Source organism: Bos mutus, chromosome 17 (genome assembly GCF_027580195.1).
Source record: "Bos mutus isolate GX-2022 chromosome 17, NWIPB_WYAK_1.1, whole genome shotgun sequence".
In the NCBI taxonomy this organism is placed as follows: domain Eukaryota; kingdom Metazoa; phylum Chordata; class Mammalia; order Artiodactyla; family Bovidae; genus Bos; species Bos mutus.
Genome location: NC_091633.1, coordinates 7980890 through 8007878, shown reverse-complemented (window position 1 = coordinate 8007878; position 26989 = coordinate 7980890). Strand labels below are relative to the sequence as shown.

Genomic DNA, 26989 nt, shown 5'->3' with positions numbered 1-26989 from the left:
GTTCTACAAATAAATAATTCAGAGACCTTTTTACCCCTTGGGAACAAATGTCACCCACTGAGGGAGTGGGTCAGCAGGCGAAAGGATAGACAAGCCCCTGAGCAAACTGGGAAGCCAGGGCACACACAGTTGGTCAGGCAGGCCCAAGGGTTTTCATCGATGACATCAGTGCTGAGTGTGATTGGCTGGGTTAATGTCATCCTGTCTGCTCTGGTTTTCTCTGGGGAGGGGCTGGAATGTGGAGCAGCTGTCAGGGGGCGGCGGGGGCATGGGGAAGGTTTGGAGGGAGTGGGAAACACCCTCGGGGCTAAAGGCTGCAGCAGCTTGGTTCCTCAAGGCTGAATGAGGCGGGGAGGGCTCACGTTTATACCACCTACTCAGCATCAGGGGCTCTGTGTGGGAGGATTTGTGGCCATGGACGTTCTGATCAATTCTTTATTGTAGCTCAGTGGTCCCTGGGTTCAAACCCCTGCTCCACCACTTTCGGGAACAGCACCTTCAACCTCCCTGAACTTAGCTCGCCCCATCCACAGCACAGGGTTAACTGTGGGAGTTTACAAACACTGAGGTGACTGTCATTACAGTAATGGAGACATGGGTGATAACTGATATGGGGGGTTGAGGGGTTTTGACTTTGGACCTCTCCCCCACTACGGTGGGGCCACTGCTCTGCACAGAGACATTCTCCCATTCTGGAATCTCCTGAGCACCAGAGATGAACACTAAGCTCAGATCATCTTAATGAAGTTCAGCGCTTGGAGACTGACAGTGTGACTTTCCAGCTGTGACCAAGGGCAAGTCACTTAACCTCTGCTGGGAGGGTTTATTGGAATGATGCTCACAGGAGCTCACAGATGACCTCATGGCCACTCTGCCACTGACATGGGTGCAGGTCTCTTGATTCCCAGGAAAAGGTCTGGAACCTGCTTTGAATCAGTGTGGGAAAAAATGAAAGCTGCTCAGTTGTGTCTGACTTTTTGCGACCTCATGGACTGGGGCCTCCCAGGCTCCTCTGTCTGAGGGATTCTCCAGGCAAGAATGTTGGAGTGGGCTACCATTCCCTTCTCCAATAGATCCCATTATCAATTACATGAGGGTGTATTGAGTGCTTCTAAAGGGCTGACTTCTTGAGTTTTATCACTTCCACTTTATAAACTGGACAATCCAAGTTCATGGAGGCGAAGGAGCCTTTTCTGGAAGTAGTGGAGTTGGAATTTGAACTCAGGGAGTCTTGCTCCAGAGCCCAACCCCTAACCTCTATGCCATGATAACAGCCTGGCTCACAGAGGGTGATGCTCGTGGGCTGGGTGGCATGTGGGAGGCATACCTTCTGAGCTCTAAGTTGGACCTGGGACCTCACACATGCCCTCAAGGGTGCCCTCCTGGATCCCTGGCAGGAGACAGCCCTGGTCCCTCGCATTGCCCTTGGCACCCCGGCGCCCGGCCCCCACTCCCAAGTGGTACCTTTGCCCTTCCAGTGGGCGTGGGCGGCGAAGCCAATGTGTCCGCCGTACTTGCGGTTGAACTCCGCCATGAGGGCCTTGTAGGGGTTGCGGATGAGCAGGATGGCCGCGTCGAAGGCCTCAATCTCCTTCTGGCCACTCTCATGCGTCTTGATGCAGATGGTCCTCCCACTGCGCCAATGGTCCCGCTCACCTTTGAACCCTTCCCGCAGCCGGGGAGGGGGCCAGGGGATACAGCAGTGAGCTGGGGGAGACAGGAGGCCTGCCCCACCCCGTCCCGGGCCACCTCCAGGATCCTCAGACATTCACTCGTCCACTCATTCAGTCACTCGCATGTTTATTGAGCGCCTACTATGTGCCAGGGAGCGGGGGAGAAAATGACTTGCAAAAGCATCCAGGGGTCACAGTTCTTGAGAGCCAGACTATTCAAATAGTGACATGGATGTAAAGTCACTGCCCTGGGTAGGACTGCAGAAGAGGAGTATTCACACCCAGGTGCCATGATGGGGGCCCTGACGTGATCTACCTGAGGGTTCCCCTTAGGGAAAAGTCCGCATTTCCACCCCACTGATGCTGGGAATGGCCGTATGGCTTGCTTTGGCCAATGGACTGGGGACGGAAATGGGTCTTGGCCAATGTCTCAGGACCCAGCACGTTTCTGTTCACTTGTGTGTATTTTGGGGGCATCCCAGGTGGCTCAGTGGTAAAGAATCCCCCCCGCCAAGGCAGGAGATGCAAGAGACACAGGTTCCATCCCTGGGTCGGGAAGATTCCCCGTTGAAAGAAACGGCAGCCCGCTCCAGTATTCTTGCCTGGAGAATTCCATGGACAGAGGAGCCTGCAGGACTGCAGTCCACGGGGTCGCAAGAGTCAGACATGACTAAGCACACTGAGCGCAGCACACGCATGTGTTTCTGCTGTCACTGCGAGAGGGACACGCCCTGGAAAGCTGTTGGTCCTAGAGGGTGAGAGACCCACGGGACAGACATGGGCCCAACCTGCAGTCTGGAGCTGAGCAGCCCAGCCAGCCTGGCCAAGATCACTGACCCAGTCAGGCACCATCCAGAAAGGCTTCCCGGGGCAAGGAGGTTCTTAGGCTGAGAACTGAAGGATGGGGAAGAGTTTACCATCCCAGGTGAGAAGAGCCAGTCAAAGGTCCTGTGGAGGACGGGAAGAAGTGTGTCACACATGAGCGATTGGTACAGGACAGCAGAGGGCGAGAGGGGAGCATAAGGCCAGAGAGGGCTGTGGGGGTTGTGATGATGAGTTAAGTCTGTGCTGAGTCGCTTCAGCCGTGTCTGACTCTTTACGATCCCATGGACTGTAGCCCTAGCCCGCCAGGCTCCTCTGTGCATGGGGTTCTCCAGGCAAGAATATGGGGTTGTGTTCCGTGCCCTCCGGCAGGGGATCCTCTCAACTCAGGGATCGAACCTGCTTCTCTTCTGTCTCCTGCACTGGCAGCTGGGCTCTTTACCACTCACACCACCACTGGACCAGAAAGACTAAACAGTCCTTGGAAGGTTTAACACAAAAGGAAGGAGGGACCTGATCAGGTTTTCATTTCAAAAGCTGAGGAACTGAAAGAAGTTCTGGGTAGCCTGTGGGGGCTTCTAGAGCACCAGCTCTGTGCCGGACACTGCTCTAAGCCCTTTACATGTCGTAGACACCTTGATCCTGTCAGTAATCCTATGAGGGTTTTATTTGATAGATAAGGAAATCGAGTCCCAGAGACATGAAATAACTTTCCCAAGTTACAGAGCTGGCAAGAGGCAGAGCTAAGGTTCAAACCCAAGCCACGATGCCGCCCAAGACTATGCTCTTCACCATTTCGGCCTCTCATGCCCGTGAGAGCCAAGGCATTTGGGTGGTCTGTTCAAAGCCAATTAGAATGCTAATGTACTAGGCTTTCAAGATACTGGCTGTGTTTCCAAGTCAATGAGTGATTTGGGATATCCTGTTGCCTTTTGGGCCTCAGTTTCCCGCAGGAGGTGCCCAGCATACAGTAAGAGCTCAAGGAATGACTTAAATGGAAGGAAGGTCCCAGACACATAGTAGGTGCTTGATAAACGGATGCAGGTGAGATACCAACGACATGATCTCAGGAAATGTTTGTGGGATGTGAAGTGAAGGGAAGATACTAAGCATGTGAAAGTGTTAGTCCCTCAGTCATGTCTGACTCTTTGTGACCCCATGGATTGTAGCCCGCCAAGCTCCTCTGTCCATGGGATTTTTCAGGCAAGAATACTGGAGTGGGGAGCCATTCCCTTCTCCAGGGGACCTTCCTGACCCAAGGATCGATCCTAGGTCTCCAGCATTGCAGGCAGATTCTTTACCATCTGAGCCATCAGGGAAGCTCACCAAGCACATAGTAGGTCTCAAACAACATGCCTGGGAGAGCTGAGTGGCATACAGTAGGTGCTTAGAAAGGGGTACTCCCATGTCCTTCTAGGGGGTCCGGTCCCCATTCCCCCAGTGCCTCCTCACCTTTGTTGTACAGAGAACCATCGAAGTAGTAGCTGCCAGTGTAGAAGCCTGTGGCCAGCTCGATCAGGTGGCGAGCCCACGTGTTGCCGGCTCCCGGGAAGCTGGCCAGAGCAATGAGCTGCTTGGATTTGGCTGGGAGGAACCGTCTATCCATGCAGCGGTTGTCTGCAGAGGGCAGGGCACAGACAGGGGTCAGGGGCAGGGGCCGATCGGAAGGAGACTGTCCAGAAGGGACAGGGTGTGAGTCTCAACCCTGCCACTTTCCAGCTGTGAGAGCTGGTGCTTTGCGAGCCGGTCATCTCCTTATCTGGAAATGGGAACAGGGTTATGAGATAATATATGAAAGAAGGATGCACACACAGTAGGGGTTCAATAAAAGCTAGCCAGGAGGACGAGCCTTCTCACCAACCTCAGTTTCTCACCTGAACAGTGAGGCTCTGTCTTATCACCCCCATGCTTTCCTCCAGGTTAAAACCCACACATGGCAGCCATCTGCATGGGGCCCAGGCCAAGGTTTTCACCTGGACCTCCAAGCTCTGTGCAGCCTGGCCCTTGCACCCTCCGGGGCTCATGCCACCCACCCGCTCTCCCTTCCAACCTCCGCACCTGCCAGCACCGGGCCCATCTGTGCTCTGCTCCTGCCTGACTGGGCAGTGTCAGGGGCGCTGGTCCCTCAGCCATGACCGTCAGGGCTGATGCAAAGTGTTATGTCTCGGCATCTCCCACTGCAGCCCCTCCTGGAGCTAAGAGGTCACAGTGGTGATTTTTTTTTTTAATAGGTGATGGCCCAGCATAGGAGATTCGGCAGTGGAAAAGGAAGAGGAAAGAATCCTGGATTTTTGGCCCTACCACTGCTTCTTCAGCCTGGACCGATGACCTCAATCCTTACCATAAAGTCATGGCAGGCAAGCCCCCCTCCCTCCCCTGCCCTGGCTCTCCTGCCCCTTGAGCCCCAAGCCTGCTCTCTCAGCCTCTCTCCTCCCCTATGCCCCCACTTTCTGGGAAGAAGGGAGTGACCCCTGCTCTAGCGTCTGTTCCATCTCCTTTCTCCTCCCCCAGCTCATAACTCCATCTATTTTCCCTATGTCTTCTCTCTCTCTCTTTCAGCTGACTTGATTATTAGCATTCAAACATGAACAAATAGCTCCATCTTTAAAAATAAAAGTCCCCCTCCAGTAAGCACTCTCTCTGCACCCCTGTGGTTTCCCGGGTGGCTCAAACAGTAAAGAATCTGCCTGCAATGCAGGAGACCTGAGTTCGATCCCTGGGTCAGGAAGATGCCCTGGAGAAGGGCATGGCAACCCACTCCAGTATTCTTGCCTGAAGAATCCCATGGACAGAGGAGCCTGGTGGGCTACAGACCATGGGGTCTCAAAGAGTCAGACATGGCTCAGCGACTAACACTTTCACTCCACACCCCATTCAGTCTCACTTTTGGCAGAGTTGTCCACCCCCCTATCCCATTTCCTCCTTCCACCGTTTCATGGGGCTCCTCCTGACTCCGCCCTGCTCACTGCACAGAATCAGCTTCTGCTAAAGTCACCAGTGACCATCCACCATTCAATCCAGCCTTCCCTTGCTTTGTTAACGTGGTAGCATCTGCTACCCGCCATCATCTTGCCCTTAGAATCCTTCCAAGATGGTACCCTGGTCTTTCCTGTTCTGTATTAGCTGCCATTATCGAAGTCTCATCACAAGCCACACTGCTTTCTCAAAAGAGCCCTTCAAGGGGAAAGTCTGAAGTCCTAAACTTAAATTCCAATTCTGCCACCTCCTTGCTGGGTAGGTATCCTTGGAAAAATGATGGATCTGAATAAACCTCAGCTTTCTCACCTGTACCGTGGGACGCTGATAATGGTGACATCCTGGGGTTCTCAGGAAGGTCAGAAGAGAGAACAGATATTGAGTGTGAACACAGGGCTCACACACTGTGAGCTCTTAGTAATGATGCTACTAGCCAGAGACCAGCTCTCTTCCCCTGCCATGCACATTTAATCTGTTTGTTCAGAGGACAGCAGACTTTGGGAAAACAAACAAGTGGAAAAGCATCTTTATCAAGCCAAGCAGGTGTCTGGGAATAGTTTTCATGGGAACATATTGCAAAAAAGGAGCCTAGATACAAAACTTTCTGGAGCATGGTTATGTTCTATAATTTTGACAGGGTGTGGATTTGATAGGACCCAGTTGGCATTGAACAGTACACTCAAAATTTGTGCATTTTGCTCTATGTAAATGTTACTTTGAAAAACCATAAGCAAATATTGAATTACAATTAGTGATAGGAGGACTGAAATGTAATCATGTTGCAACTACTTTGAAATGCATCCAGGAAGAAAAATTGAGGGATAGAGAAATGAAGAGATGCATGAGAAAGTGAACAGACCATAACGTTGAGAAATGTAAAATCTGTAGGATAAGTCTAGCATGTTCACTGTGTAACTCTTCCTATTTTTTTTCCTGGAGCTTTGACATTTTTTTCATAATAAAATGTTGGGAGAGAGAAAGAACTGGGCCCCTCAATTTCCCCTGAAAATAGAAGTCTCCATTTAACTACTGTCTGGGAGGTGAAGTAAAGGTGCTTATTTTCAGCATTAAAAAGGAAGTGTATTTGGTTCTTAAGCTCCACAAATCAAAACAAATGCTGGAGGCAGTGTAGTACATAGTCGGAACCAGACAGGCCTGGCCGCAGTCCAGGATGATTGTGGCCTAGCTGTGCGATGTTGAGCAAGGCTTTTCACCTCCCTGAGCCTCGGTTTCCTCACTTGTAAAGTAAACCTTACGGGATCAGACGGACAATGCATGGGGAGCATGCGCAGGGCATGTTGAGAAGCTGAGATTAGGAGTGCAGGCTCAGGACCCAAGTCGCCTCGGTCTGAATCCCAGCTCTGCTCTGTCTTAGCTGTGTGGCCCTGGCCGAGTTCTTCAGCCTCTCTGTGCTGAGTTGCCATGTTTGTAAAACGGTAATAATCGCAGTACCTATGTCGTTGGACTGTTGTGAGCATTAGATGAGTTAATTCAGTCTAAAGAGCTCAGATAGTCCCTGGCACACAGTGGTGCTCAATAAATGGCAGTCTTCGTGGACCATGCTCTTGGTGGCCTCATGAACTACGTGACTCTCAAACCTCCCTGGGGTGCGGGGCCTGCAAGTGCGATGTGGGAAACTGAGAGCAGTAGTGGCCTGGGAATGAGCAAACCTGTCAGTCAGGGGCTACTGAGTAGACTCCAGTGTCCTGTTCCCATCAAGGCTGCTCCTGGTCACGGGATAATTAAGCTGAGTGTGACCCTTCCCCCAACCTGTAGCTACACAGTTCTGTACAGACTATCCAACACTTCCTGGAAACTAACAAAAGCTCATCCTTCCTGACTGGAGTGTAAATAAAGCTAGAGGCCACCCTGGCTAAATACATTCCTGCTCGCTGAGCTCTTAGCAGGATCAGCTGCCAGGGAGGAAGCCGCAGTTGGCCGCCACTACCCCACATCAGGCCACACAGGGGCAGCCTGCTGCTGGGGCTGCCGCTAGCTCTTACAGCACCTTTGTGCAAATCAGATCAAGGTACCCCTGCCTCCCCTGAGCAGATGCACTGTCGTCCGGAGTGCACAGCACAACGGGCAGAGCACAGGCTAGCGCTCAAGCATCACTCTTCCTTCAGGCTGTGCTTGTGCAGTGCTCAACCTGCCCAACTGTACATGGGCTAGGGTCCTGGGAGATGAAGAGGAAGTCTAGCCCAGTGGTGTTTTGTTAGTTCTCCAGGCTTCAGAGGGTGTGCGTAGTGTCCTTCGCCCTGTGGTCAGAGGTTTCTAGCATGGCCTTTGGAGTCAGAAACCTGAGAGCAAACCACTCTTGCAGATGTGTGATTGTGGCCAGTTCTCAAGCCCTCTGAATCTTGGTTCTCCCATCTGTAAAATGGGGATGATACTGCCCTGATCATAGGCTTACTGTGGGCCTTCTATAATTAAATGAGATGAGGCTTGGCACAGGCTGACACATATAGGTGGAGAGTGTTCTCAGACGTTGGAGTACTCCTTTGCAGGTTTTCTTTGGGCCGAGCACCCCAACAAGTTACCTTTCCAAGTGCCACTCACCCTTCATCATGCCTCTAGCAGGAGAAAAGATTTTCATCTAGAAATTTTATAAACTCCATGACCTCAGGTAAGTCCTGTTCTGAGTCTCAGTTTCTTTACCTGTAAAGGAGGCATAATGACTGTTCCTGCCTCATAGGAAAGCTGAGGGCAATCAGTGAGAAAATGCATGCAAAGGATTCAACAATGAGTCTGGAACAAAGAAAGTCCCTAAGTGCCATCACCACCGCCATCATCACTGTCATTATCACCATCACTATCATCACCATCACCATCATCACCACCATCATCACCATCACTATTATCACCACCATCATCATCACTATCATCACCACCACCATCACCATCACTATCATCACCACCACCACCATCATCATCACCATCATCCCCATAATCAGCATCACCATCATCATCACCATTGTCACCACCACCACCATCACCATCATCATCACCATTGTCACCACCATCACCACCATCACCATCATCACCATCACTATCATCACCATAATCAGCATCACCATCATCATGACCATCAGCATCATCATCACCATCACCATCATCACCACCATCATCATCACTATCATCACCACCATCATCATCACCATTGTCACCACCATCATCACCATCACCACCATCACCACCATCACCATCATCACCATCATCACCATCACTATCATCACCACCATTATCATCACCATTGTCACCACCAGCATCACCATCACCATCATCACCATCATCACCACCATCACCATCATCACCATCATCATCACTGCCTGGTACCCCCAGGAGGTGGAAGAGGAAATAAACATTAGGTGTGGGTTCTACTGGCAAAGGGAGAAAGTAGAAAGGATGAGTAAGATGGAGAAAAAGAAGAAAAAATTATAAATTTGCAGGCTCCTAGAACTGGAAGGCCAACAATCTACAGCTTCATTTTACAGATGGAGAAACCGAGGCCCAGAAAGGAGAAATGACTTGCCCAGGATCATGTGAGTGATCTGGCTGGAGGTCTGTGTTGAAGACCCAAGTCTCCCACTCCCAGTTCAGATGTCTTTTCGCTCAATCTCTCTGCCGCCTTTACAGGAAGAGACACCAAGGGGGTGCTCAGTGTGAGGGCTGCAGAGGAAGGTCTCCAGAACCATCCCGCTTGCCGAGGGCCCTCCCTGTCCTGCCCCTCCAGGGTCTCCAAGCCTGGCCACGCCCGCTAGCCCTGCCTCTGCCCTCTGCCCCCTAGCCTGCTGATGGGCTGGCTGGAGCACCTCTGGGTGGCAGGTGGCCACTGGGAGAGCTTCTGGTGGGGGGGGCTGGCTTACCTTGGACCTGCGTCTGGTACACGATGAAGTAACTGGGGGTCCCGCAGCTCTCGAACTCCTCCGCACTGCACTTCTGGGCACAGAGCTGCTCGTCCTCTCTCTCGTGGAGGGGGAACCGAGTGGTGGGGAAGCCACAGTGGCAGGCAGTGCCCGCAAGGGCCGCCAGCGGGTACTCCTGGGGATGACGTGAGAGAGGAAGGGAAGAAAATCACTGAATCCCCAGGCAGCCTGGACTCTGGATGCAAACAGGATTTGTGTTCCAACCACCGCCTTCTCCATCACCCTCCCTGACTCGAGGGTCCCCAAGCTTCACTAGGAAGATTCTGTCCTGTCTGCGTACTTCCTGTACTATTATATTTTCCAGCTTTCTTGAGCTATAATTGACAGATAAAATGGCATTTATTTAAGGCGTATGCCTTGATGTTTTGATATATGCATACACTGTGAAATAATCACCACAGTGAAGCTAATTAGCATGCCCATCGCCCCACATAGTTTTACTTTTTGTTTTCCCAAGTGGTACAAGTGGTAAAGAATCCTCCTGCCAACGCAGGAGAAGCAGACTTGGGTTCGATCCCTGGGTTGGGAAGGTCCCCTAGAGGAGGAAATGGCAACCTGCTCCAGTATTCTCACCTGAAAAAAGCCCATGGACAGAGGAGCCTGGAGGGCTACAGTCCACAGGGTCACGAAGAGTTGGACATGACTGAACATGCATGCGTGAGCACGCACATGTAACTGTTTCCTTTTGAGACACAAATTTCAAGTCATGCTTTGAGACTCAGATTTCAAAGGGAACTTCTTTTTTCTATCACTCTCAAAAGTAGTCCTGGTCGAGAAATAGCATTTTCATATATTTTCATACTGTGGACCCTAAAACTATAGAAACAAAACCATGTGATTAAATTCTAACTAGGCACTCTGCCTGCCAAGAACTCCCTGGGGTCAACTCCATTTTCCTGCAAAAGGGAGATTAGTGTAGTGGAGAGAGGCGTTAAAGCCATTGCAGCACTGAGAAGTAGCTTTCTCCTGGAGGACCTGAAAGAAAACTGAAAAAGGAAAATTTTTCTCATGGCCATGAATTACTCCCCAGTCAATATTCCGGGGCTGACCATGGTATGAAGCCCATGTTTTGGGAAAAGCTGTCTGAAACTGTTCTTTTAAGCCAAAGAGGATGTCGTTACCCATGCGTAACCACTGTCTTCGCTGGGAGTTGTGATTCAGTCGCTAAGTCGTGTCTGACCCTTGGTGAGAGGCTCCTAATTGCTTTAATTGCTCTTTGGAAGAGCTAAGTGGGAGCAGGCTGGACCTGAGATTTGGAGGGCAACAGATTGTCCTTTGTCCAATTTGCTCAGACCCATGGAGCCGAATTCTCCCTGGTAGCTGGTCCACGAATAATCTGCTGACAAACCAAGGTCATACCTCTGGGGCTGGATCCGGTGAGCTTGGCCATGGTAGGTCTGGTTTCTTTCTCAGATACTGAATCTGAGCTATAGCACCTAGCCTAAGATCAGAGAGATGCTGCTGGGAGGCAGGTGGCTGAGCCTGGGCCGTGATGGAGGCTGTTTTCTAGCCGGTGACACATACTGAAGCCCCCTCTGACCCCCTAAGTCTCAGACCCGTCACCACTTGGCACAAGCAGCTTTGGACCCCTGTCCACCTAATCCCCTCCAGTTTTCTCCTGTGGCCCCTCCAAGGACATTAGGGGAAAATAGAAGAGGGAGGCTTGCAGCAGGGCCTTCCTGTACCCCACACACCCCCACAGCCTGCCCACACCTTCCCTTTCCTCCCGTTCTGTGTACAGCAGGACACTTTCCACACTGGTTTGCCCTGTGACCTCACCATCTCCTGTTTGTCCCTCACCACCAGCTGATCTGTAGTTTCCCCTTGGGCCCTCAGGACAGATGGATGTCCACCTGGAGGGGAGACCATGGGAGGGGGATTCCTGCCCAAGAGAGAAAGCTGGACCAAAAGATGGTCAAATCTTTTTTAATCTTATGAACAGCACCCCTGACCTTCCAGGAGGCCTCCAGGGAGCAGAGCAAGCACTCAGGAAATGCTTGGTGACCTGAAGTTACCTGGCTGCCCTTGAATGGCTCCTGGACCTTGAAGAGTTCCTGAAAGCCTCACTGTGGGGGTCTCTGACTGCATTGGTGCTAAGTCGCTTCAGTTGTGTCTGACTGTTTGTGACCCTATGGACCATAGCCAGCCAGGCTCCCCTGTCCATGGGATTCTCCAGGCAAGAAGCCTGGAGTGGGTTGCCATGCCCTCCTCCAGGGGATCATCCCAACTCAAGGACTGAACCTGCATCTCTTATGTCTCCTGCATTGGCAGGTGGGTTCTTTACCACTAGCGCACCTAGGAAGCCCATGGAGTCTCCAGGGGAGCTCAGAAGTCAAGGCCATAGATTTGGTGTCTGAACCCATTCTGCCACTTGCTTGTGCTGTGAGCTTGGGAAGTGACTTCTGACCTGTCTGAGCCCTGGTTTTATCATCTGTGAAATGGGGAGGAAAATTCCCAGTTCCTAGCCTTGTTGTGAGAGGTAAGCTGTATGACCCATGGGACAGAGGGGTGCATGGAGGGGCTCAGTAAGTGGCAGTGTCTACAATGTTGCTGCCTCTTGATCTTTCTGAAAGGTGCTTTGTGAATTAGGAGCCTTAATGAAAGAAACGGCCAAACAGGATGACTCAGAACAGGTGGGAGCATTCAGGAGCTGGGGTGTAGGCTGAGCACCCAGGAGGAGCCACAAAGCGGCCCCCAGCCAATGCCAGCATCACTGAGGATAAAGACCACATCTCATTGACTTTGTGCTCCCCGCATTGAGCACAAGGGCCTGGCACAAGGGAGGTTCTCATCAAATAGTAGCTGAGAGGATGAATGAAATGGGTAACCACTTTCTTGCGGTGGGGAAGGGGGGTTCTCCTGTGGACCCTCATATAATTAGCTCACCTTGGATGATGGAGGGAGCTTCTCAAATATCACTGGATGCCAGTGATGAGCTTAGCTCCATGCTGGGTATCAAGAGTGGTCACAAAATGTTTTAGGCATAGCCTCTACTCTTGTGGAGTTCCCTGTCTGATTTGGGAAGAAGGATAAACAGTCAGCCATCCATCAGGGATCTCAGGTTGAGAAAGGACCATCCAGTTGGATCATCCAGTCCAACTGCTATCCAGTACCCGAAGTTCTTGATGCCACACCTGCCCTGCCTCTGCTTGGATACCTCCAGCGATGGGGAATTCACTCTCGTCCAAAGTGGGATTGTCCTGGGCTTTACCTGGCAATCCTCGACACCTGCTTCTAGGCCCAGTCCACACGTCACCCTCACTCCTGAGCAGTCCTCACTATTAGAACAAACACACTTCCTCTGAGGGAAAGAAATGGAACCTGCATAACTCCCAGCCTTTGGATCCACATTCCCCTCCTGTGTCACATGTCACAGTCACAACCTTCCTCAGAGCAGCCAGGTGGCTGCTCCCCCAGCCAAGCATCTCACTTCTCCAGCTGCCCCGCACCACCCTCCCTGGAATTCCGTGTGCGGAAGCAGGCTCACCTTCTCCGTGCAGAGGTCCACACACTTGTCCACAGACATGTTGGGCATGGCGGCAGTCACGGGCAAGGCCAGGGAGAGGTTGTCAGGCCTGCGGAAGCAGCCTCGAAGACTGCACTTCCGTCTGGAGAGCCAAGGGGAAAAGGAACAGTCAGATGCAGGCTGGGAGAACCACCTTCTGAAGGAAGCACTGATGAACTGACGCCCAGTGGAGGCAAGGACATGATGGAGAATCGTGAGCTAGAAAATTCCAAGAATGTCCTCAGCCCTAGCATCTCTGTCCACAACCTGGGTTGCTGAGATGTTCTTGCTGGGCCATCCAATCCCCTTTTCTTTGCCACCATTCCTGCGTCTCACTTTCACATCCTTGGTGGTGGTAACTTAGATGCTATGGAGGATTTTCATGATCTCAGGAGAGGGTTGGGCATTTGAGATGGAGGGAAGCCAAGGGGTCCAGGGTCCTCCCACTCTTTCTTCCAGCACTGGGGTGCTCTGCCCCCTTATCCTGGGCTTTAGGGGAGACACTTGGTACCTCAAGAGTGTCTGCCCCATGCAGTGCTACAAGAGGCTGATTTACTGGAGAGATTCCCTTTAATTCCCTAATCTGGAAGCATCCCAGCTACATAGTAGAAAATTTGGAGACCATTGCTACCTCTTTAATAAAAGTTGTCCTCAAAACAATACTCAGCTGTTGTCTTCAGCTGAGTTTACCTGAAGCACACCTTGAGACAGTGTTTTATTGAAGGTGTGCTCTCAGGAGAATGGTGGGAAGGAAGCAGGACAGAGGAGGAGAGGAGCTAAGTAAGCATGTGACCTTGGCGGGGTACCACCTTCGGCCTGGAGGGCAAGGGGCATCACAAGGTTGGTTCCACTTTAAGGAATAGGCTCTGACCTTGGCCTTGTCTGCCCACCCCTCCTCAACATCTGTCATTTGGGAAGCTATTGGGTCAAGGATTGTTTTTCAGGCAAGGGGGCAGATTTGAGCTACTGGTGGTAAAGAGGATTTGGGTGGGCACCTTTTGCATCCACTACAGATGGACATAAAGATTCATCAGTAAGAACGCTCTTTGCAGAAATGATTTAAACTAACACATGAAAGACTGAAAACAACCTCAGTGTCCAACAATGAAGTGTGGGACAAATAATGTGTGGAACGATGACACAGTGGGATTCATGCTCCATACAGAATAAGGAGGCTAAAGGCTACTTTAGAGAGAGCTTCGTCTCTCTAAAGATGTAGTCAAGATAGGATGCCAAATAAAAACTGAAAAGATGACACTCCGCCTATTATAAAATGTTAGTTGTGTACACAAATTATCTCTCAATATAAATCCCTAGAGGGTTATCTCTGAATAGTAGGTGTGATGGTTAAGTTTTGTGTCAACTTATGAGGCTGTGGTGCCCAGCTGTTTGGTCAGACACTGTTCTAGGTGTTGAGAAAGTTTTTTATAGATGGATTAATATCTATAGTCAGCTGACTTTGAGGACACTTTCCCTCTGAAATGTGGGTGAGCTGCGTCTAGTAATTTGAAAGAATGAGAGGGGGGAGAAAAAAGAGGTTTTCCAGAGAAGAAGGAATTCAGCTTCTGGATGTCAGGCCTGCCAACCTCCACAATTTCATGAGCCACTTCCTTAAGCCAATCTCTTAATTTATACACTTCCACATATCCTGCTGGTTCTGTTTCTCTGGAGAACTCTGACGGACAGGATAGGATTCTAGACAATTTTTATTTCTACCTTTTTTCTGTAAACCTCTTTCCCAACCTTTTTGAGAGTGCACATTTATTTTTTAATATAATAAAGACAAATTTTAACAATTAAAAGTGGCCCCTGTCAAATTTATCTAAAGGCTTATTGATGCCCATTTTAAATTGGGTTCCGTGGTTCTCAAATTTGAGTTGAATACATTTTTTTCTAGAAGCACAGCTTTCACAGAAAACAAAGGACACAGTTGACGAGTGAATCCAAGCCAGGAGCACACAAGTAGGAACCATTTAGTGAGGATCTACTACGTGTCGGTGACTTCTATGCGTTATCCACCCTTCTGAGAACTTTGCAAATGCCATACCATTTTACCTTCTTGAGAACTCTGCAAGGTCCATAGCAATCTCTCATGTGACAAATGAGAGAGACAGGACTTAGAAAGGGAGGTTGTATGGCAATATTGAAGACCCACTGTCAGCAAAAACGTGCTGAGGATTATCTCAGAAACATGATGCTAACCCTTGGGGCAAGTGAAGCAAGCTGCAAAAATCGTATATTTCCATCTATGTCTGTATCTGGGTCTATCTACTGGTAAGCACCTCCCCACCACCAACCCCCACCTTTTTTTTTTTTTTAGCATACCTATATTTAAGTGCAGAGAAAAAGATATGAAATTACTCCTCGGGCAGAAGGATGGTGGAGGAGGGGGAGGGAGTCTAGGAACGAAAATTTTAAATCTCAGCTGTCAAAGGCACCCTAGTGATTATCCCTACCACCTGGCACCCTGGAGCCTGAAGTTGTTCATGGTGGAGGGAAATCTAGCAAGCTGAGATGACATCTGGAATTGGGTTAAATGACTACTATCCGGAGCATGCTGCAGACTCCTGCTATCCAGCCCCATCTCCTCCACTTCCCCACCTCTCATTCCAGGCTGGGGAGAAGCGATGGTGGTGGGTGCTGTGGTCCTGGCCTCAGCTTCCCCACATGTAAATGATAAGGAGGAGGTTAGACTATGCAGATTCTCTTCTGTACAGGACGGCCCTCCACCCTCCAAATGAAGAATCGTCACATCCCCAAAAGCCACTGGTGTCCCGTGGCCTCCCATCCCATGGCCCAGGATGCACAGAGGTGAAGCCCCATTTCATCGGTTGCCCCAAGGAAGTTTCAGTGATGCTCAGAGAATGTGCCATACAAGGCAAGGACGGGCAGGGGAGTCAGGTGTTTGAGCAAAAGTGAAAGTCCATGGAATTCTCCAGGCCAGAATACTGGAGAGGGTAGCCTTTCCTCTCTCCAGGGGATCTTCCCAACCTAGGGACCGAACCCAGGTCTCCCTCATTGCAGGCATATTCTTTACCAGCTGAGCCACAAGGGAAGCCCGTTTGAGCTAAGGTTTATAGCAATGAGATGGGAGGCCGGAAGTGGTGTGCACAAATCTTCATTTAACCAAACAACTCAGTTAGCTGGATGCCAACTCAGGTGCCAGGACAAAGAGATGCTGGCCTTTCAGAAATAAGGGGGCTCCCCTTCTCTCTTTAGACTCTACTAGAAGGCAATAGCACCCCACTCCAGTACTCTTGCCTGGAAAATCCCATGGAGGGAGGAGCCTGGTGGGCTGCAGTCCATGGGGTCGCAAAGAGTTGGACACGACTGAGCGACTTCACTTTCACTTTTCCCTTTCATGCGTTGGAGAGGGAGATGGCAACGCACTCCAGTGTTCTTGCCTGGAGAATCCCAGGGACGGTGGAGCCTGGTGGGCTGCCGTCTGTGGGGTCGCACAGAGTCGGACACGACTGAAGCGACTTAGTAGTAGTAGTAGTGTTTATTGAGCCTCCACAGATGCCAGGCTCCTGGCTGGGTGCTTTGGATCCATTGAATCCTCACGGTAGCCATGAGCAGTAGCTGCCACGGCTGGTTCAGGGAGACACTCTGGCTTCCAGGATCACAAAATTGGCTAAGGACAGAGTGAGATCAAAGCCAGGTTACTCAGTCTCCCAATTCTATGCTTCTTCTAATAATAATAATGCTACTATGATGGTTAGATGCTTATGCTTGCTCTCTCAGTCGTGTCTGACTCTTTTGTGACCTCATGGACTGTAGCCCACCAGGCTCCTCTGTCCATGGAATCTTCCAGGCAAGAAGACTGCAGTGGGTTGCCATTTCCTCCTCCAGGGGATCTTCCTGGCCCAGGGATTGAACCTGCACTTCCTGTGTCTCCTGCATTGGAAGGTGGATTCTTTACCATTGTGCCACCTGGGAAGCCCCCTTAGATAGTTGTAGTCACATCAAACATGCTATTAGCTGGGAACTAAGCTGAATACACATGGCCTCGTTGAACACTTGCATCGCCCTGGTGGTATAAGGAGCCCCATTTTTAAGACAGGGAAATGCAAGTCTCAGAGGACTGAAACCAAGTGATACAAGTCACCCAGATTATGATGCAGAGCTAAGACTGGCATCTAAGTCTGAGATCTTTCCACTTTTGATGGTCTTATCAAATACTCTTCATGTGCTGGGCACTGTGTAAACACTTGATACAGTTTATACTCCTAATGACAAAGCAGGTCTCACTCTCCCCATCAAACAGAAGGGGAAACAGACTCAGGGGGGGAAGTGATTCCCTAAGGCCACACAGCTGATACGTATCTGAATTCCAGCCTGGGAACATCTGAGCTCTGAGTCCCTATACTCTGGGCTACCCCTCTCTAAGAAACCAGCCTCAGACCCTGTTTGAGCATTTCCAAAACACTATGACGTGTATTCAGTCCCCTTTGACCACTAACCATTCACAAAACCAAGGCTGTCACTCTGGGGTCTCTTGACACTGGAGTTTGATTCTCTTTGTGAAAAGTAAAAGTGTTAGTTGCTCAGTCGTGTCCGACTCTTTTTGACCCATGGACTGTAGCCCATCAGGCTCCTCTGTCCATGGGATTCTCCAGGCAAGAATACTGGAGTAGGTAGCCATTCCCTTCTCTGGGGGATCTTCCCGATCCGATCCAGGGATCAAACTCAGGTCTCCTGCATTGCAGGCAGATTCTTTACCATCTGAGACCTCAGGGAAGGGGCAGGCAAAAGTCTATGAATCTGGCTCCTTAGAGGAAGTAGAATTCCTACCCTGGCATCTCCCAGGTGGTCTTTTCCTGCCTTCCTGGATGCAGGGAGGCCAGACTGCAAGCTGGGAAGACTCTGTAAGCCCAGCACAGCTCAGACGGGTCTCCCTTTGACATTTAAGCATCTGTTAATGAGTCCCTGAACCTCCCAGCTTAGAAAGCAGAGCTGAACTGAATGCCCTGAATACGAAGTAAAGTGAGGTTTTCCGAGACCTTAAAGGGCCAGAGAAGGATCAGAAGCTGCTGTTGCGGGTCTCTCTTTGGTCAGGGTGTCCACTGGGGTGGGGGTGGGGAGGCGCACAGGTTTGGGAGGTTAGTTCTAGGAGCAGTTAACCTGCCAGATGTGGGGTGTTTCTACAGTCCTGCACATTCTGCTTTTAAAGGGAAACCATGTGGATTCACAGAGAACCTTGTGATGCTCTGTGGGAAGGCTGGAGTCCCAGGGGTCTGGGGAACACTTTGGAGGGCACCTCTCTCTGCAGGTTGCTCTCCGTTATGGTTTGGTGATCAGAACACTAAGAATATGCAAGGTGGCCAAGACGCTGAATCATCCTTCTAGCCTCATTTCTTCCGTCTGTATAATGTGTCAGGGCTTCCCTGGTGGATCAAATGGTAAAGAATCGGCTTAGAATGTAGGAGACCCATGTTTGATCCTGGGTTGGGAAGATCCCCTGGGAAAGGGAATGGCTACCCACTCCTGTATTCTTGCCTGGAGAATCCATGGATAAAGGAGCCTGGCAGGCTACAGTCCATTGGGTTGCAACGAGTCGGACACGACTGAGCAACTAACACGTTCAGAACGGGTCACCGGTTCTCCCTACTGCTGGCGCGAGGCTGTCTTGTCTCTTACATCTGAAAACACAAGAGAAGTGGCCAGCCTGGATCCCTTAAGTTTCCTAACACTCTCTAGTGATACAAAGAATTTTGGACTTCCACAGCACTAGGTGGATGCCTTCCTGTTTGCAAAAGGTCTCTCATGCCCAGCAGAAAGGGTACTGGTTTTAAATTCAGACGGACCTGGGTCAGCACCTTCCACAGTTGTGTGTCCTTGGCCTGAGCCTCGGTTTCCTCGTCTGTACTCAAGGACCATCATCTCTACCCTGCATAGTTGGGGTGGAAGTTGATACAGTGGCATCTATAGGGCCCAAGACCTACCAGGATTTAGTCAATGTCTCTTCCTGCTCCTTCTCCACCACTCGATCATGATTAAAGGGTGGCCAGACCCTACGTAGGAGACACTATCAGTGCCCCATTAATACACTCCTGGCACTCACCATCCCAGTACAGGCTGCCAGTGACATCCTGTAAACACCCTGGGTGTGTGAAGGATGGACACTAAGCTTCCAGGGAATTGATCTCCTTGCGAGATTAAGAACCCTCTCTACTGCCTTTCCAACAGGATTAAGCTTCCTCAGTAGCGACCTGCTTTGTAAAAGGTCTATGTTGACTCCTTCCCTTCCCTGGTCTCATGTCTTCACTCCCCTGGAGGTCCATCGTGGGGTCATCGTTCAAGTAAACCAAAGCTCACAGCCTTGTCTCTGGGGGAATCCAACATGGATTCTTTGTGCATTCTTAATTCCCAAGGGGAATCCTGCATGAAGTTCAGAGCTGCTGCTCTTCACAGCCTGCAGTCTGTGAGAATGGCGCCCCCTGGAGTTGTGCCCTGGACAGTAGCAGTAACCCTGAGTAATGTCTTCCTAATGAGCAACCCTTGCTGAAGGAGAGCAACAAAGGAAAATAATAACAGCCGTTAACTCTATGTCGTTGATGCCAAGTATGTTACACGTGTGTGTGTGTGTTTATCGCTCAGTCATGTCCGACTGTTTGCAACCCCATGGATAGGCTCCTCTGTCTGTGAGATTCTCCAGGCAAGAATACTGGAGTGGGTAGTTATTCTCTTCTCCAGGGAATCTTCCTGATGCAGGGATTGAACCGAGGTCTCCTGCATTGCAGGCAGATTCTTTACCATCTGAGCCACCAGGGAAGCCCCAATGTTACACATGTTACCTCAGTTAATCTTCAAAACAACCTAAGCAGTAGATGATGCTATTATCCTGTTTTGCAGGGGGAGATCCTGAGACATAACAAGATTTGATCGGTATTACAGCCCACACAGCTAGTGGGGCACAGAGGTGGGATCTGGCTCCAGTCTTATTTGACGTCACATCCTAGGTTCCCACCTCTCTGCTATTCTGCAGGAGGCCTATCAAATTCCAACCTGGTTGGGCTCCAGAGACCCTGTGTCAGCCACCTGAATTTCCCAGAAACCCTCTCAGGCTCCACAGGAGGGGTCCAAGGATCACAGAAGCCTGTGCCCCACATTCTGATAATGTCAGCTCTTCATTGCCAGACCAGCTGGGATGGTGCATGACCTCGGCAGCTTGGGGTTTTTTTACTAGCAAGAGGCGAGCAGAGCAACTGTTCATCAGCTCTCTTGACTGGGGGCAGCGCAAGTCCCTCTGAAGTCCATCGTCTCTTTGTTCTGGGGCTTCACAAAGATGAGGGAAATGCCACCAGGCATCAGCTTAAAGGCAGGCGAGGAAGAGTTCTCCTTGGTTTGAAAGAGGCCACCACCCCCCAGGGTAATTAGGCCAAGCTCTACTGCATTAAAGATGCCGGTGAGGAGGAAAGGCAGTGAGCTGGGAGCTGTTAATGGCTACCTATAATCAGAGGGAGATTGAATTACACAAAGAGCCTAACTGTCCGAGGAGAATTCAAAACCAGCTATTTTTAGGCATCACCAAAGGCTCCTGTGAGCTGTTGGAAATTCAAATAACTTGAGCTGGGTGCTGCTCGGAGTGAATTGAGGAGTTTTCATTTTAGGAAGGAAGATGCATTACCATTACTCCAAACAGGCACTGTGCTTTCTGGATTTTATCTCACATGGCCGTCAGAGCAATCTTTCAGGGTTGGAACTGTCCCCATGTTACAGATGAGGCACTTGGGGCTCAGAGAGAATGAATGGCATGGTCAAAGTCAAAACAGCAAGTCAGTCAAAGAGCTGGGATAGAAACAATGTGTGCCTGATCCTGAAACCTACATCCAGAGTCTTCCCTGGTGGTCCAGGGGCTAAGAGTCCATGCTCCCAATGCAGGGGGCCCGGGTTCAATCCCTGGACGGGGAACTAGATCCCTCATGCTGCAACTAAGGCCTGGCACAGCCAAATAGAGAAATGCAAAATACCCTGTATCCGTTGCTCCCATAGCCTCCCTGGAGTTTGGTTTAGGGAGAAGTGTAAACTCTTTCCCCCCACCACGATGCAGAAGGAGAACAATTCTCTGGCTATCATGCCTCGACCGTACACAGCAGAACTCATGGAGATCCATCTGAATTATAAAATTCAGGGACCCCAGGCATATACATCAAGGGGAAGGAAAGGCCTCCAGGCCTGGCAAAGAAGGAGCTAGACGTGGTCCCTCCCTCCACCCAGTGTGACTTTCCATGGTCATCTGAGGCTAGATGGTGAGGTGGTTAAAAAGAGTATAGTGAGCATAAAGGACAAGCATTGTGCCAAGTTTCCCTTCTAAACTTCAAGAGACAAAAAATTGCTAGAACTAAGAGCAGTACACAACAAGAACAGTATATAAATTACACTATGTAAGTTGTAAACCATAAGTCAAGATCTATTTTTTCAGTGATAACATAAGCTTCATAGAGCTTTCCTCGTGGCTCAGCGGTAAAGAATCCGCCTGCAATGCAGGAACCGCAGGAGATGCGGGTTCGATCCCTGGGTCGGGAAGATTCCCTGGAGGAGGTTACGGCAACCCATTTCAGTATTCTTGCCTGGAGAATTCCATGGACAGAGGGGCCTGGCAGGCTACAGTCCATGGAGTCACAAAGAGTCGGACGTGATTGAAGCAACTTAGCATGCACACACAGTGTAAGCTTCATAATACTTTCATCAAAGAGAAAAAAAAAGAGAGAGAAAAGGGCTGAGTCCTGGGAGAGGCTGGTCTGCAGTCATGGGGGTTTTGTTGTTGTTTAGTCAGTAAATCGTGTCTGAATCTTTTGTGACCCCATGGACTGTAGCCTCTGTTCATGAGATCTCCTCTGTTCATGAGATTCCTCAGGCAAGTATGCTCAAGAGGGTTGCCATTTCCTTCTCCAGGGGATCTTCCCTCCCCAGGGATCAAACCTGCATTGGCAGGCGGATTCTTTACCACTGAGCCCCCATAAAGCCCATGGGGGTTTCAGGCAGCACTGAAGGATGGTCAGCACCATGGACAGCCACCCATGGGCCCCACATATATATGTATTTCGTGTAATTCTAGAGAACCTTGCAAAGCAAATCTTGCAAGAATCTTTCAGGCAAATGGAATTTCTTGCAACATCCTATAAAGCCATAATATTCTCAAATCACCAGCAGGTCTCTGCCCCTGGGAGGAGAAGCCGCACTTGCTGACACATTTAGCAAACCGCTGTGAAAAATGTAATCCAACCAAGAAGGAAGTCCATTTCTCGGTCCTTTTGTAACAAATGGCAAAGAGTCCCTGTGCCCGAGAGTCTGTGTCAAGGGAGAATAGCAGGGTTCCTGCAGACATTTGCTCTGCCAGTCTTTTAATGCTCTCACTACTGTAGGAGCATTCCATCACCTCAGAGACACAGAGGCCGGCTCGCCACACGAGGCTGCCTCCCCACACAAGGCTGACACCCCATGCAAGGCCAACACCCCACCAGAGGGGTGCTTAAGAGACAGTAAGCCTCCTTTGGATCTTCACAATCATTGAGTTCTGTGCCACTGCCCTGGGAAACACAATTAGGGCACAGTGTTAATATAAACTAATGACTCTATAAATGGAACCTGGTTTCTACCACCCCTGTTTCCTGGAGCACTCGCTCATTGCCCTGCCTAAAGGAATACACGCCAGTGTCACGTGGTGGAAGACCTCCCTTTCTAACTTATTTGTGTATAAATCAGATCTCAGGAATGGGAAACCAAGCATGTCACTGAGCCATAGCAAAGACTCCGGATAGTCTGTGTTGTGTAGAGACAGGACACAGGGCAGAAGGAGAGATCAGGGGTCAGGGAAGAAAGGAGGTAGGTCAGACCAAGCAGCATTTCCAAGGGAGAGGCATGGGGTCCGGAACTCAACACAAGGCCAGGGTGTTTGCAGCGCTATATCGCATTAGAACCCATAGCGGGAGTCAGAGAACTGGGTCCCAGCCTAAGTTCAGTCCCTGACAAGCTCTGTGGCCCTGAGAGTGTCAGGCCTGCCCATTGCCCACTAAAAGTAACTCTTGGCGTTTGCACACTCTGCTCCTTCTGCCCTGATTTGTCCCCTGCCCTCTGGCAATGTGTCTCGAGTCTGAATATCCTCCTCTTCACACCAGGCAAAATCCTGTGTGTCTTTCAAGGCCCTAACCAGTCAGCCTTCTTCTGTAGAGCCATCCCCAGGGCTGTTCAGTCTGGCCACTTGTGCTTTTTAGGCCTCAGTTTCTAAAGCTGCAAAATAGAACACAAGCAAGGAAGGTGCTTCTAATAGGTCATTCAAAACGTAACCTTTGCTGATCCTGGATTTTTGCTCTCAGCTGGATATGTGACTCTTCCTTTCACCTGGAAATCTTAGAATGAGATTTGGCTCAAATGTTGCTTTCTTGGCTCCTATATGTACGTCACCACCCCCTTGCCCACTTGAACAGACCCGACTGGTCTTGGGTCTGCCTGTCCACTAGACGGTGACCTCCTTGAGAGCAGGGACTATGCTTTATTTTTTTATTACCCATTCTCCTCTCCAAGCCTAAGCCACGGGAGCTCACCAAGTGTTTTGGTTCAATGAACAGTCCTCACGCTCTCTCCCAATACCATGTTGCCAACTGGGAGCCCACGAGAAGTTCCAACTTGACCAACCATCTGTCTCCTTATCCAGACCACTTCCATTCTCATCTCAGCCACAGCAGCCTTGAGGTTAGCAAGGCTTAGATTCCTTTCTGTAGTCTCCTGCTGGAGGTGCCCAAGCTTCCAACCTTGCACAGTGACAATTCAGAACAACTGGGGTGGGCTTAGACTCCGGGTCTCCTCTCTTGGTAGAAGTGAATGGGTTCCCCATATTGAATGTATGGATGGAACGTTCCTTTCTCAGATGGAACAGAATACCACTGCAGAGGTGGGTGAGCTGAGGGGCACAGCAGCATTCCCAGCAGCCTCAGGGGTCTCTTACCAGCAACCACCCAATCAGCCCACCCCCTCACTGCTACCAGGGCAAAACACATCTGACTGTAAGAGGATCTCATGGTTTATGTGTGTTGAGGCTTTTACATTTCAGGTAATTGAAAAAAAATATCTTTGATGGTCCATGAGACTATATTGCTTGGGCTTCTTAAGTGGCTCAGTGGTTAGAGAATCTACCTGCCAATGCAGGAGACCCGGGTTTGATCCATGGGTTGGGAAGATCCCCTGGAGGAGGAAATGGAAACCCACTCCAGTATTCTTGCCTGGAGAATTTCATGGACAGAGGAACCTGGTAGGCTATAGCATGAGACTGTTATTATACCTGGTGATCTTAATAGTGTGTGTATCTGAGGATGTGTGTGTGTGGCGGGGAGGAGAGCAGGAGACAGAAACAGAGACAGAGAGACAGAGAGAAGACAGACAGGAGAATGTTCATATTACCCAGCCACTCTGAACATTAAGCAAAAGGAGGTCTGGCTGAGAGTGGCTGATGACATACACTGCCCAATTCTTGTTATCTAGCTCAGCATCATTCACCAGAATGTTCTAGTGGCTGCAGCTTTCCCTCTAAATACACATAACTCTAAGGTCATCTCTTCTTATGGTCAAAGTTGCCATCCAAATAATGTGAATACTGGCATAAAGAGAATCAGTAGTGGGCCTCCCTGGCGATCCAGTGGTAAAGAATCTGCCTGCCAATGTAGGGGACACGGGTTCGATCCTTGGCCACATGCCACAGAACAACTAAGCCCGAGTGTCACAACTCCTGAGCCCTCGTTCTGGAGCCTACGAGCCACAACTACCTAGAGTCCATGCTCCGAACCAGAGTGGGCACGGCAATGAGAAATCCATGCATTGCAACAAAAAGCAGCCGCCGCTCACCACAAGTAAAGAAAACCCGCGTGTGGCAAGGGAGACTCAGCACAGCCGAAAATAAACAGATAAAAGTAAAGAGATCAGTACTGGGGATGACGACTCTGCCGTCAAATCAAAACCTCACTACCCTAATGGCCAAACCAGAAACTCGCTGCGCGGACATTTTCCAGCCCGGATTTCACATACCCACTGTGTCCTCTGCCAGCCGGGCCCTCAGACCTGGGGGAACTGAGGCCACGATGGACAGGGAGACGGTACCTCCTTTTCTAGAAATCAGCTGTTTTGCAAATTGGCGGCACGCTTGACCCTGCTGCAGAGCAAAGCGTGAGCAGAGCTTCAAAATCATAGGGCTTGGAAAACAACACATTATCAAGGAAACCAGCAATGAATTTTTATCAATGATGATATTCACACGGAAGAGGCCTTTCACTGCATGCACACGGGCATTAGGGTTCTGCCAAGTCCACCTGAGTGGGAAGGCCTACATTCTGGGCGGATCTTGTCAGCTCCACTGAGGTCTAAGGCCTTATTATTCAAGGTGTGGTCCATGGACCAGCAGCCTAGCATCACCTAGGACCTCCTTGGAAAGCTGAATCAGAGTCTGCATTTTAACAAGATCTCCCTGGGATTCCCCAGCATGTTCAAATTCGAGATTTGTAGTTCTGGATTCCTGTTTCCACTTCAGGACGGCATCAGAAGAGTACCCAGGACAAACCTCAGCCCTCTGTCTTTTGTCAAGGCCATTAGCTCTGCTTGTCGGTCTGAACGTCAGCTCTGAGGTCACAAGGCTGTGTGACCTTGGGCAGGCTTACTTAAATTCATTAAGCCTCGGTTTCCTCACTGTAAAATGGAGATGATTAACCATGGCAACTGCCTGAAAAGTCTGTAAGGAAGGGAAACAAAATCAGGCTTGCAATGGGCTTAGTACAGTGCCCGGTGCACAGCAGATGCTTGAGAAACAAACATTAACTGCTACTAAACAGCCAGAGAAGGAACAATGCGACAATATCCACGGAGGAGGGGTGGCTCCTGTCCTCGCCTAACCACACCCTTCCCTCCCTCAGTCTGAAAACTGGAGAGTTTTTCTCATAAGACCAAAACATTGGCAAGTGAGGGATAAATTGCCTCTGCATGCATGAGTGCTAAGTCACTTCGGTTGTGTCCAACTCTTCTTGACCCTGTGGACTGTAGCCCGCCAGGCTCCTCGGTCCACGGGATTCTCCAGGCAAGAACACTGGAGTGGGTTGCCATGCCCTCCTCCAGGGCATCTTCCCAACCCAGGGATCGAACCCTTGCCTCTTACATTTCCTGCATTGGCAGGCCGGTTCTTTACCACTAGCGCCATCTGGAAATCGTCTCTATGGGAGCATTAAAGGCATAAGCTATGGGACTTCCCTGACGGTCCAGTGGTTAACTCCATGCTTCAGTACAGGCGGCCTGGGTTCAATCCCCCGTCAGGGAACGAAAATCCCACGTGCTACATGGCACGGCCAAAAGAGAAAAATTAAGAGAGAAGCTCTGGAGTTGGTTTAAATCCTCTGCTGCTTGTGTGACAGCGAGCCTCAGTCTCCTCATCTGTAAAGTGGGTGAATAACTGCAGTTTGGAGGGCCATCGTGAGGACCACGTGTGCTCTTGCAAAGAAGGCACTTCGGAAATGATGGAGCGTTTGCTGTTGTCAGTATCATCATCACCATCGTTAGGGACAACCTGCTCTCAGCCAGTCAGGAAGGACAGGCCAGGTCAGGCTTTTGGTGTCTGTGGAGGGGGAAGAGGGGTTTGGCTGGAGGCGAGGCTGGGGCAGGGTGGTGGTGTCTGGTGGCGGGGGGCGCCCGAGGGCTCAGGAGGGGTGGGGGGCGCGGGTGGGCGAGGAGGGGCGGCGAGGGGAGGGGCTGACTCACGTACACCTGCGGGCTGACTCTTGGGCCAGCTGCAGCCGGTAGACGGACAGGCGGTTGGCTCCGCCGCACACGCTGCCCCGCTCGCCCTTGCAGTCCATGTCACACTCCGCCTCGCTCACGTTTGCCGCCTGGATCTTGTGGCCGCAGTAGCACTCGGCGCCGAACTCCAGCCCAGCGTACAGGTAACCCCTGGGGGAGGCTGCTGTCAGGCCAGGGTGCCTGCCCCCATGGAGACCCCCGGGGAGGGCAGGGAGTCGTGGCCAGGGAGGAGGTCCCAGGGGATGGGTCGGCTCTGGGGACTCAGAGGTCCTGGGGGAGATGGGGCTACAGATGCTGAAGGTGGGATGACAGAG

The 26989-nt window shown here is 50.6% G+C and overlaps 1 protein-coding gene across 5 annotated transcripts in view; it reads right to left on the bottom strand.

Annotated features, from left to right (window-relative positions):
* WSCD2 (WSC domain containing 2) overlaps positions 1–26989 on the bottom strand; it is a 115491-nt gene that overhangs the window by 7549 nt on the left and 80953 nt on the right. For all 5 annotated transcript variants that reach the window (XM_070385956.1, XM_070385955.1, XM_070385957.1 and 2 more), the window contains 5 exons: positions 26637–26825; positions 12885–13005; positions 9338–9512; positions 3948–4112; positions 1465–1665 (listed from right to left, as the gene is read on the bottom strand). In XM_070385956.1, coding sequence (XP_070242057.1) covers positions 1465–1665; positions 3948–4112; positions 9338–9512; positions 12885–13005; positions 26637–26825 — 851 coding nt within the window. The remainder of the gene's footprint in view (positions 1–1464; positions 1666–3947; positions 4113–9337; positions 9513–12884; positions 13006–26636; positions 26826–26989) is intronic.